Genomic DNA, 11,989 nt, shown 5'->3' with positions numbered 1-11,989 from the left:
CCTTTATCCATGCTGTGCCCCCTTCCTCACTCACTCCTATTCGCCTCTGAGCAGTGAAGAAGAAGCCTACTGTATATTTCCTACTTTTATTTGACAATAACAAATTGTATATAAAAAGGAAGAAGGAAGGCGAGGAGGCCCTGGATCTCCCCCTCTCTGTTTCCCCAAGCATCCCCCACCCCTAGGCCCCAACAGGGACCATCCCCTTCCCGCCTTGTGGTGGGGTGGGGATTGACAGGCATGGAAATGGTGTGATTTGTGTGTGTGTGTGTGTGTGTGTGTTGAGGTGTTGGGGGTCAAGGATGGAGGGGGTCAGGGAGTAGAGAGAGGGCCTTCCCTCATCCCCCATCAGTGGCACCCTGAAAGGGGTCTTAAGAGGGTTATGAGGGTCCACAGATGTGCCTCAGCCTATGAGACGGTAGAAGATCCAGCATCCAAAAGTGACCCAGTGACTGGCCCAGCTGAGCTCTGACCACTTGTGGACAGTGTATGCCATGCCATAGCCCTGTGGGAGAGAAAGAGGTGATGGTCCCACTTAACAAGGACAAAGAAGTTCTCAGGAAAACCCATCCTTTGCCCAAGGACATTTCTGTGACTGCTCTAGATGAGGCCCCACAGAAGGGCCTAGGTACATATGAAAGGTGACCAGATATAGTTTTTGTCTTCTTCTTTAAAAATCATTTTAAAAACAAAGTGATCCCATTCTCTGACCTGTTATCTCCCTAATATATAAAGAGCTCCTAAAAATCAATTTTTTGGAAAGAAAAATTGCCAGAGAAGGTGAAATAATGGGTCATTCCAGTAAAGGAAAAACAAATGGCTCTTAAACATATGAAAAGATGCTCAGCCTCATTCATAATCTTCCTCATTTTATTTAGTTTCTTTTTGAGACAGGGTCTCATTCTGTCACCCAGGCTGGAGTACAGTGGCACGATCTCAGCTCACTGCAACCTCTACCTCCCGGGTTGAAGCGATTCTCCTGCCTTAGCCTCCTGAGTAGCTGGGATTACAGATGCTGCACCACCATGCCCAGCTAATTTTTGTACTTTTAGTAGAGATGGGGTTTCACCATGTTGGTCAGGCTGGTCTCGAACTCCTGACCTCAAGTGATCTGCCCGCCTGGGTGTCCCAAAGTGCTGGGATTACAGGCATGAGCCACCCCGCCCGGCCATCTTCTTTATTGAAGTGGCAAACATATCCAGGAAGCTTGAGAGGCACTCTGTACTGGTGGGGCAGCAGGCACGTTCAGGCATTGCTGGTGGGAGAGCACAAAAGTACTACTCCATTGAGACTATCAGGAACAGATCCTACAGATCTGTCTGCACCTGTGTGGATCCACGTGGGTACAGAGTTCCTGCTGCAGCATCACTTGCAATAGGAAAGGACTAGAAATCACCTGATGTTCACCAATAAGAGAAAAATTAAACTGTGTCACTTCCTCATAGTGGAAAAAATGAATGAGGACACTATATTCTGATGTGGAAGATTTTCAAAAATTGCAGAACAGTATCATTTGTGTGTTATCTTTAGTGTAAAAACTGGCAAGGGGGTAGAATTAAAATATATTTTTATATTTGTTTGATATGTTTAAATTTTGGAAAGATATTTTAATAAAAGGATAAAAGTGGGCTTGGTGCGGTGGCTCATGCCTGTAATCCCAGCACTTTGGGAGGTCAAGGCGGGTGGATTACCTGAGGTCAGGAGTTTGAGACCAGCCTGGCCAACATGGTGAAACCCCGTCTCACCATGTAACCTGTAAGAGGGTAGCGGGCAGAGGGTGGGAGTAAGTCTTTTCTCTGAATATCTTGAATACTGTTTGGTTTTTGAACCATGTGATAGGCATTCACTATTTAAAAATATTTTAATGAAAACAAAACAAAAACTTTATTTAAAAAGAAGCAAAAAGCCAGGTGTGGTGTCATGCATCTCTAGTCCCAGCTACCTGGGAGGCTGAGATGGGTGGATTGCTCGAGTCTGGGAGTTTGAGGCTGCAGTCAGCTATGATTGTGCCACTGCACTTCAGCCTGGGTGCCTGAGTGACAGAGTGAGACCATGTCTCAAAAAAAAAAAAAAAAAAAAAAAAAAAAAAAGCAAATCCCAGATTTTGCACACTTAACCTGAATTAAAAAACTTTTTTAATGTCAAAAAACATGAAGTTTTGTTTTCAACTGAAACCTAACTAAAGGAGAAGCAAAAACCTGGATTCTGCAAGAGCCATATGAATAAATGTTATTTTTAAATCGTTTTTAATTTAAAAAGGAGTAAAATCTGGAATTTGCATACTCAACATGAACAAAAATAGTGCATACATTTTAATGAAAAATTTTTAAAGTGCAGAATCCAGGGTTTGTACACTCAACCTAAGTAAAATAAAATACATATTTTTTGGCCGGGCGCCGGTGGCTCACGCCTGTAATCCCCGCACTTTGGGAGGCTGAGGCGGGCAGATCACCTGAGGCCAGGAGTTCAAAACCAGCCTGGCCAACATGACAAAATCCCGTCTCTATTAAAAGTACAAAAATTAGCCCAGCATGGTGGCACATGCCTGTAATCCCAGCTACTCAGGAGTCTGAGGCAGGAGAATTGCTTGAACCCAGGAGGTGGAGGTTGCAGTGAGCCGAGATCGCACCATTGCACTCCAGCCTGGGCAACAAGAGCAAGACTCCATCTAAAATAATAATAATAATAATATATATATATTAATTAAATAAAACAAGGTGCTCATGCCTGTTATCCTAACACTTTGGGAGATTGAGGCAGGGGGATTGCTTGAGCCTAGGAGTTCAAGACCAGCCTGGGCAACATAGGGAGACACTGTCTCCACAAAAAAATTAAAAAAACATTAACCAGGCTTAGTGTCATGCACCTGTAGTCCCAGCTACTCAGGAGGTTGAGGCAGAAGGATGGCTTGAGCCCAGGAATGTGAGGCTGCAGTGGGCTGTGATCACGCCACTGCACTTTAGCCTGGTGACAAACCTTGTCTCAAAAAAAAAAAAAATTAAATAAGAAGTCTTGCAAATTCTACCTAAACGATAATGAAGTGAAATAATTAACACAAGTAAAACCTGGATTTTCCACTCCATCTCTATAAAATGAATTTTTTTTTTTTGAGACAGAGTCTCGCTCTGTTGTCCAGGCTGGAGTGCAGTGGCATGGGCTCACTGCAACCTCCGCCTCCTGGGTTCAAGTGATTATCCTGCCTCAGCCTCCCGAGTACCTGGAATTACAGGTGCGCACCATCACGCCTGGCTAATTTTTTACATTTTTGGTAGAGACAGGGTTTCAAAGGGTTGGCCAGGCTGATCTTGAACTCCTGACCTCAAGTAATCCGTCTGCCACGGCCTCCCAAAGTGCTGGGATTACAGGCGTGAGCCACCATGCCCAGCCTAAAAGTAATTTTATAAGTAAAATAAATAAACATATTTTGCATACTTCATCCAAATAAAAGACCTAATAGTGTGACTCAAGCAGAGGGACTATGGGAAAGGACCGAGGAGCACTGGCTGCCCAGGCGAAGCAGCACAGTCTGAGGAGCTCAGGCTTCAGCTTCCCAGCCTTTGTCCTCATGGTTTCCCCCTGCCAGGTAGCGCCACCCTTGGTTAACCACACAGCCCAGGGCCCCACCTCACCTGCTCCTCTGTGGTGTCGTCCACATCGACATCAAACAGGGAGCCCAGGTAGGCCAGGTGGAAGATGGCCAGGGCTCCAAAGAGCAAATTTAAGGCTCGCACCCCCAGGCCCTGTGGGGGACAGATGGATATATTTGGCAACTGGACCTACTCACTGTGTCCCACCTCCTCCTTCGTGGGGGAGCCCAGGGGACACACAGGGCACAATGGGTTCCAGGACTGAGAATGCCCAGGGTACTCCCTGAGATAGGGAAGAGATGGTTCAGGGAGCCTCCTATGGGAGTACAGAGGCATCCAAGGATGAGGGTACTGTTCACAGTGAGGGCATCCTGGGTTGGGGAGCTTCGAGTCTCCAGGCAGAGGAGGAAGAGTGGCAGGGCTTTGAGTCGGGGCTTTATAGTAATGAACGGGAGTCAGGTGGGAGACAAATATGAGGTTGTCTGTACTTCTTATTGCAAACAGAATGAAAAACACAAAACCAAACCAAACCAAATCCCCACCATGACCTAGCGAGCCCATGCCTCCCACCCATCTCCCCTCCCCACCCTACCTCTGCTCAAGCCACACTGGCTGCCTTGCTATTTCTCAAAGATTCCAGGCCCTCTCCTACCTCAGGGCCTTTCCACTGGGTGTCCCTCTGCCTGGAACGTTTCCCTCTCTCACCTCCTTCGGTTAAAGGCCTCAAATGTCACCTCACCAGGGAGGCTTCTCTGACCTCCCTATTTCAAATGGAAATCACCCCCATAAAGGAATCACCTTTTCCTTACGCATTTTCTCCTTAGCACTACTTGCAATCTGACACACTATTATTAGACTTTACTGACTCATTTTTTATCTACTGTCTGCCGGGTTAAAATGCTTGTCCCATAGTGCTGGGACTTCGGTCTGTTTCATTCACCATGTCTCCAGCACCTAGAGCACCAACAGGCACTTAACGGATGTTCATTGGGGGAAACAAATGCCAGGTGTGTATACAGCAGATGCTCGATAAATGCCTGTTAGGGAAACAGATGCTAGCGAATAGAGGAGAGGTTATGGGGATGGCTCAGGCACCAAAAGAAGAAGTTGGGCACCCTGAGACAGATACAAGGTAGAGACAGAAGGAACATTTTTGACGGGGAGTGTTGGGCACAAGGTTGCCCAGGCTGAACCCTCACCAAGCGATGCTGGTGTGAACAGTCTGGCGGGCACCGCTTTGACAAGACACAGGCACTGAGGATCCGAGCCAGGCGCTTCCGGAGGACTGGGGCAGTGGGGAGAGGTAAGGGGGTCAGGTTAGCCTCAGGGGAGGCTGGCTCCAGCCCCCGACCAACCTTCTATCCATCGGCTGAGCTGGGCCCTGCACTCACCATGCTCCACGTAAGTGATAAAAGCCAGGGATAGCAGGACCGCAGCCAGGTGGAAGCTGAAGCCCTGGGGGAGTGCAGGGGACAATGGAATGAGTGAGGAAGAGGCCCTGCCACCCACCCCCACCCAGCTTCCACCCTGATCCTGCTCCACCCTGCTCACATGTAGGAGGGCGCTGGCTGCATAGGTGACCAGGACAGCTGAGAAGGTCCCCAGGCGGAGAGCATTCTTGAAAACATCTGGAGGGGAAGAGATGTGGGACAAAATTCTCCTGAGAGTCCCCCAGCCCCTCCTGGAAGGCCATCGGCAGGATGAGAATACCCACAACCTGTTGGAGCCCCCAGGATAAAGTCCTTAGATGGCCTCAAACTTCACATGCCGGAAGCCCAGCTCCTGATCTTCCCCCGAGCCTGCTCCTCCCAGTCTCATCAAGTTCAGTCAATGTCAACTCTACCCTTCCAGTTCCTCAGGGCAAAAACCTGGGAATTACCCTTCATTTGCCCTCCCCAAACTCCCACATCCAAATTCAGCAAATCGTGTGAGTTCCACCTTCAGAATATGCCACAATCTGAGCTCTCCTCTCCACATCCACTGCCGCCACCACCATCACTGGCCTGGTGATGGCAGTGGCCTCCTCACTGCTGCATCCTTGCCCCCTCCCCTCAGTCTGTCCTCACAGCAGCCAGAGGGATCCTGTTGCAACCTGAGTCAGCCCAAGGCCCTCCTCAGCTTGGAGCCCTGCCATGGCGCTCGTCTCTCTCAAAGAAAAAGCCAAAGTCCTCTCTGTGGCCCACGAGACCCTCCAGGCCCTCCCTGACCTCATTGCCTGCCACTGGCCCCTGGCTCACTCTGCTCCTGCCCCCGCTGGCTTTCTTGCTGTTCCCCATGCACCAAGCAAGTTCCCACCTCAGGACCTTTGCACCTGCTGTTCCCGCATCTGCTACATTCCTCCCCCACATATCTGCACTCCCTGCTCCCTCACCTGCCTTGCGTCTTTGCTCCAATGTCACCTCCTCGGGGAGACTTGCCCTGGCTAATTTTTTACAATTGCAATACCCCACCCTCCCCACTCCTATCTCCTGCCAGCACTCCTGGATCACCTTTACCTGCTTTATCTTTTTTTTTTTTTTTTTACCATAGCACTTATCAACACCTGAGCTATTATGTATTTTTTTCTCTTATGTATCATCTGCCCCCCAGGAGAACTCAGCTCCACAAGGGTAGGGATTTTGGGTGCCTAGCACACGGAAGGTGCTCAGTAAATGTTGTATGAATGTATGAAAGGGCCTGGATTACCAACATAGCTGGAGTGGTGACTTGGTGACTCACAGTTATTTAGCCAATAAGACATAGGCAGGTTCCAGCTTGTGACAACTTCCACCATTGACCGAGGCAGCTCCACATTCAGTGGCTTAGACACCGTCAGGTCCCTGTTGGCAGAAGAGATATGCACATCCATTTGGGATCTCAACTCATCTGACCACCACACTTCTGTCTTGGCTGTTCCCTCCCTGGGAGCACCCGCCCTCCTCCCTGCAGCTCCTCTAGGCAGCACCCTGTGGGAGAGGGGGTCCCCAAGCCCTCCCACCATTCCAGGTGATCCTTCTTCTCGGTAAAGCCAGCCCCCGCCAACGTGGCTGTGGCCTCGGACAGAAAGCCCACAAAATAGTTGCTGAAGTGGAAGGAGACAGCACTCTCGTAGGCTCGCAGCCACCTGGGGAGAAAGGGGCAGGGGTGAGAGGCATCACGTTCAGGTCCCAACATGATACCCCACCACATGTCAGCATCCTGGGCCCCGCTCTGTAGACTCACCTTACCATGGTGCCCCTAGGGCCCCCAGGGGTCAGGAAGGCAGCAGAGAAGAAAGAAAAGAGAGTCAGAGAGGCCCTGGAGGCTGGTCTGAATTGTTCAGACAAGACAGACGAAATGTAACCGCAAAAAAGGTGAACTATGATGGTCACACACAGACATCCACCCTCAGGCAGTTAGTCTTATGTGGCTCAAACGGATGCATGAGCTGTCCTATAATATGGCATGTCTTATAATATGTCCTATAATGTGGCAGGCTCACATGGCCAGACGGCCAAAGCCAGCCACCATCAGAGGCCCGACTTCACAGACCTGCACCCTCTAACAGCCAGACACAAATATCAGACTCCCAGCCTTGCAGTGCTCTAACCTGACTCAGTGACCATAGGACAGCCAAAAATCCCTGAGCGGGGCACAGAGAACATCAAACACCCTGCTATGCACACACACACACCCCCTACTAGTTGCAATCAGACATGGTCAAAAACAGGCAGCATCTTGCATTGGAAAAAGTATAGGTTCTGAAGTTAGGCCTGGGATTCATGCCTGGCTGCTTAGCTGGGTGACACTGGTCAAGTCACTTGACCTTTTGGAGACTCATTTGGCATTAGACCTAAACAGCAGTCAGGGAGTGGGGCAGGGGCCATACGACCAAAGAGCCCGATCAAACCCTATATTCAAACCAGAGGCAGTCAGTCCTGTAGGCTGGCACAGACCAGAGTTGGGTACAACCCCTCAGCTAGACAACACCAAGCCATCAGGCAAGGCAGACACACAGGCAGAGGTAGCCCATGAACTCCACAGACAGGCATATGACAAGCCACAGTCAGATCCACTCCTGGCCAAAGCTACAAAAAATCACAGATTTATCTTATCCAATGACAGCCACGCACCCTATCATTGACGGTACAGCCAGACAGCCACTCACAGGCTTACATTCTGGAGGTCAGTGGCCAATAGACAAACAACCCATACATATCCCTAGCCAGAGTCACTGACAGGTTAAAGTCACCCAACGAACACATACTTGTCACTCTCCATGACAGTTATGTGACTCGCTTCTAACAGCGAGACAGCTGAACAGATGGACAGCCAGACACATAGTATGTGTTGGAGTGTCAGTCATAGAGAGTCACAGAGCCAAGCTTGGTCAGCCAGCCAGCCAGCCACAGTCTCTGTCTAGTCATGGAGTTGACGGTCAGACACACTTGGACACACAGAACCCATTGGTCATGGGCTCTGCCCCCACTCACGTCAGCCCCACTCCACGCGCCCTCACACCTGCCCTCATTTACCTGGCTTTGCGTTTCTTGCTGTAGTAACAGAAGACAGAAAGAAGCATTAAGAGACAGGCTCAGAACTGGGGAAACCGTGGGTTCCTACCCAACCCCCTCATTGCTGGGCAGGGGCCTCAAAGGCTGTGCTCACTTGCGAAGGAGGCGGTCACCATCGAGGGGGATGAAGTACGGGAAGAGGTAGGGGCCCACGCAAGTGGACAGCACAAGGCACAGCAGGGCCAGTGCCAGGCTCCGGGCCACCTTCTGCAGCCATCGGCAGCTCTGTAGGGATCAAGGCTCCATGAGTGCTGCCCCAGGGTGGCTCCCACAGTCCCTGCCCACCCATCCACTCAGGACCTCACCAGTGGGCGGCCTTGGACAGCTTGTAGGTAGCTGTGGAAGGATATCCAGGGCCCGAACACGATGGTGCCCACGAAGTAGAGGTAGCCCATGAACTCCACCGGCGAGGGCACCGCACCCACCTCGCCCCGGTCCAGGTCAAAACCCAGAGACACCGCTTTCATGGCCACAATCATCTGGGCCCCTATGTATGGTGCCCATGGTCAAGTGGATGGGCAGAGAGCAGATCAGCATGGCAGGGAGCAGGTGCATCAGGTGAGATGTGGTAGGAAAAGGGGGCACAAGGATGGATAGGTGGGCATGGGACAGATAGGCAGGTGGGCAAGGAAGCCCAGGACAGATAGATGCCCTTACTCCAGAGAGTCAGGCACGTACATGACACGAGACAGACAGACTTCGGGAAAATGCACAGTGGAAAGAGACACGGACCCGAGGGTAATGTGAGGTCTGCATGTGCAGTGGGGTGGGCAGGTAAAAGCAGGGGAGGAAAGGCACAGGGTGGGGGCAGTTAGGAGACACGGAGTGGGGCAGGGGGGTTGGGCAGGTGAGAGGAGCAGGGGCAGGGCTACCTACCTCGCATCTTGTGCCATGTCACGGTGTCTACCATGTGCATCTCACTGAGGAAAAAGGTGCTGGTCTTGGTCCCATGACACTCATGGCCTCTGAGACCACGGGGGATGGGGGAAGGGGGGACCAAGGTGCCCAGAGGGTTCTGCCTCCTCCTATCCTACAACAGTCTCATGGCAGAAAAATTCTCCCAGGCTTCCTCCTCCAGGGGGAGCCCATGCCCAACCTGTCCCTTACAGTCCTGTGAAAGGACAAATCTCCCAGATTCCCTTCTCCAGGGACACTCCACACCTTCCCTGTTCTGTTTCTCCTCATAGGCAAATGATTCTCCCAGACTCCCTTGTTTCTCCAGGGAATCTCACCACCCTCCCTGTCTTGGACAACTTCATCAGGGGCCTGGGGACCCGCCCACGCACTTCAGCCAACAGTGTGAGGATAAGGATGCACACTCATACCCCATGAGTAGGTAGATGAGGATGGTGACAGAGAGGAAGACGCCTCGATGGGAGGAATGTCGGCAGAGGAACAGCACGAGGTAGCACAGGAGGCTGAGCAGCACGACCCAAACCATGTGCAGCTGGAAGAAGTGGTAGAGGCTGAAGAACCCGCCTGCCACGGTGCTTGCATGCTTCAGGTAGGATGGCAACCCTTTGGGTGAAAGGGAGAAAGAAAGGGAGAGAAAGAACGAGAAAGAGAGAGAGAGGGAGTGGGAGGAAGGGAGGAAAGGAGGAAGGGAGGGAGGGAGGGAGGGAGAGAGGGAGAACAAGAAAGAGAAGGTTGGTGGGCTGGTAGGAAGGGGAGGATGACCTGGGCAGAGGGCGTAGCCAGGGCAAAGGCCTTCAGGCTGGAATGTAGTGGGATTGGAGGGGCCAAAGCAGGTGTTGGGGAGCTGGAGAGGGTGGCAGGGCCTGGGTTTAAAGAAAAGAAACATCTGTAAAGGGCATTTGGGGGACCCTGGAAGAAATTCAGATATCAATTTATATAGGATAACATTATTGTATCCAGATTCAATGTCTTGGGGGGTGATGGTGGAGGATGTGTTTGTGGGGGATGATGTCCTTGTTCTCAGGGGCCACACACTGAAGGATGTGAGGTACAGTGTCATGATGTCAGCAGGTTATTCAAGCAATTCAGGAAGATGATAGATAGATAGATGGATGGATAGATAGATAGATAGATAGATAGATAGAGCCAGCTAATGTGGCAAGATGTTGACAGAGAATCTGGTGGTGCATACGTGGGTGCTCATTGTACTATTTTTTCAACATTTCAGTAGCTTTGAAATATTTCAAAATAATAAACCTGGGAAAAAATAGAACATCCATTAAAAAAAAAAAAAGAAAAGAAAAAAGAAAGTGTAGAACCTTCGGATCTCAGATTTCCAGAAATCTCTGCCTCCTATAGGAATCTTGGGGACTTGGAATCTTTCATTAAGATACAGGCCTGCTATGACTGTGGAAACATTTCAGAATCCTAGAATCCAGAAAATGCATCATGCCCTGATTATAGAAATCCACAAACGCCAACATTTCAGAAGTCTAGAATGTGAGAATTTCAAATTGTCAGAATCTCCAAACCCTGTAATCACGGTACTTTGGGATTCCATAACCCTGTGACATCAGCATGGCAATGTCTTATAACCTTGGGATGTAGACATTTCAGAATCCCAAGATCCAAGAATCTCAGCTTTCCGGAATCCCAGAACCCAGGAATACTGAAGGGCATGGCTTGGCATGGCAGGATGTGGCTTGGTGTGGCGTGGCATGGGGTGGCTGGCATAGTAGGATGCAGTATGGTGGAATGGGGTTTGGCCTGGTGGGATGTGGTGGGGCTGAACGTGTTGGGGCCCAGCTTGGACATGCTGGGGCCTGGCAGGATGTGGCAGGGTAAGGTGTGGCTCGATACGGATGAATGTGGGAGGTCTGATATGGCCTGGCATGGTGGCGCACCGTATGGCAGGCACTTACCGAGCCTCCAGAGGAGGCGGCAGGCGAGGCAGATGGCAAGGAGCAGCCAGATCTGGTCAAGGCCCTGCTGGGCAGTAGGCAGGAGACAGCCTTGCAGTAGCTGCTGGAAAAATTCCTGGCGGCTGAAGGTGGCCATTGCGGACCCCCACGGATGGATGGCCAGATGGATAGATCTGTCAAAGCAGGGACACAGAGGGAGCGGGTGTCCGTGTGGCAGACCTCGCTTAAGGGATGGACTCCGACACTCACATTTCAGCTTGGGGCTGCCCAACCCATGTAAAGGCACGTACTGGAGGACTGGGGGAGGGTGTGAGAAGTCAGGTACATCAGACTGAGCCACCAGCTGTGTGCATGTGAGTGTTCGGCATGCACACGCACAGCCTGTGACCTGGAGTGAATGAAGGACCTCTGTCTCTCCAATGCTGTGAACAGTCCAGTCCGATGGTGATGGGATGGCATACATTTCAGGCCCATATATCAAATGGGGCGGGCGACGGGAAGGGGAATCCCTGGTTTCCAAGGTAGAGTCGCTCTGAGTGGAGGGCAGAGAGGGGGATTCTGTGACACTTGGGGGCCGTGTGCATCTCTCCTTGTATGGATGCAGCGGCGCGGGGCGGGGGTTTGTCCTGTATCCTCCGCGCGCCTCATCTCATCCCCACCCGGCGAGAGGCCGCCAACAAAGTCCTGCCCAGGTCTGGGGACTGCAAGGAGGTGGTGGCAGAGGACATAGCCGGAGGGAGAGTCGGAAAGGTGATGGGGAGGGGGTCCTAGCGCTCGCGCTACAGATCCACCCGGGGAGGCCGGCTCAGGGATGGGAGCTGGGGAGCCGCGTGCGCACTACTGGCGACCTACCTGGCAGGAAAGAAGCCGTGGTCCTGGGGACCGAGGACGCGCTGCCGCCGCCGCTGCCTCCTCCGGGCAGCCTCCCCCGCAGGCCGCAAGGCCGGGACCAGCAGCGGCTCCCAGGGCGGCGCGGCGAGCGGGCCCTTTAAATCCCGGGGCGGCCCGGCCGCCGGCTCGGCCAATGGGAGAG

The 11,989-nt window shown here is 51.7% G+C and overlaps 2 protein-coding genes across 10 annotated transcripts in view; both read right to left on the bottom strand.

The window, feature by feature from the left end:
• Nucleotides 1-177, bottom strand: part of WDR13 (WD repeat domain 13) — an 84,337-nt gene extending 84,160 nt beyond the window's left edge. The window contains exon 1 of the mRNA XM_050775661.1: nt 172-177. The gene's annotated coding sequence lies outside the window, so the exon portion shown is untranslated. The remainder of the gene's footprint in view (nt 1-171) is intronic.
• PORCN (porcupine O-acyltransferase) lies at nt 74-11,964 on the bottom strand. 9 transcript variants are annotated; one of them, XM_050775647.1, is made up of 15 exons: nt 11,809-11,964; nt 10,957-11,129; nt 9,445-9,637; nt 8,996-9,039; nt 8,425-8,606; nt 8,214-8,344; nt 8,081-8,098; nt 6,789-6,803; nt 6,565-6,690; nt 6,306-6,406; nt 5,139-5,215; nt 4,979-5,042; nt 4,787-4,872; nt 3,630-3,740; nt 74-505 (listed from the first exon to the last, which is right to left on the bottom strand). In XM_050775647.1, the coding sequence occupies exons 2-15, from the start codon at nt 11,090-11,092 to the stop codon at nt 404-406; spliced, it is 1,386 nt and encodes a 461-aa protein (XP_050631604.1). In that variant the 5' UTR covers nt 11,093-11,129; nt 11,809-11,964; the 3' UTR covers nt 74-403. The 9 variants fall into 9 exon arrangements, with proteins under 9 accessions (XP_050631604.1, XP_050631607.1, XP_050631599.1 ...); XM_050775650.1 differs by having other exon boundaries at nt 9,445-9,566; XM_050775642.1 differs by lacking the exon at nt 11,809-11,964 and adding an exon at nt 11,247-11,695.
• Nucleotides 11,965-11,989: the final 25 nt, after the last annotated feature.

The sequence above is a fragment of the Macaca thibetana genome, chromosome X (assembly GCF_024542745.1).
Source record: "Macaca thibetana thibetana isolate TM-01 chromosome X, ASM2454274v1, whole genome shotgun sequence".
Taxonomy (NCBI): domain Eukaryota; kingdom Metazoa; phylum Chordata; class Mammalia; order Primates; family Cercopithecidae; genus Macaca; species Macaca thibetana.
This window is presented reverse-complemented; position numbering and strand designations above follow the sequence as displayed.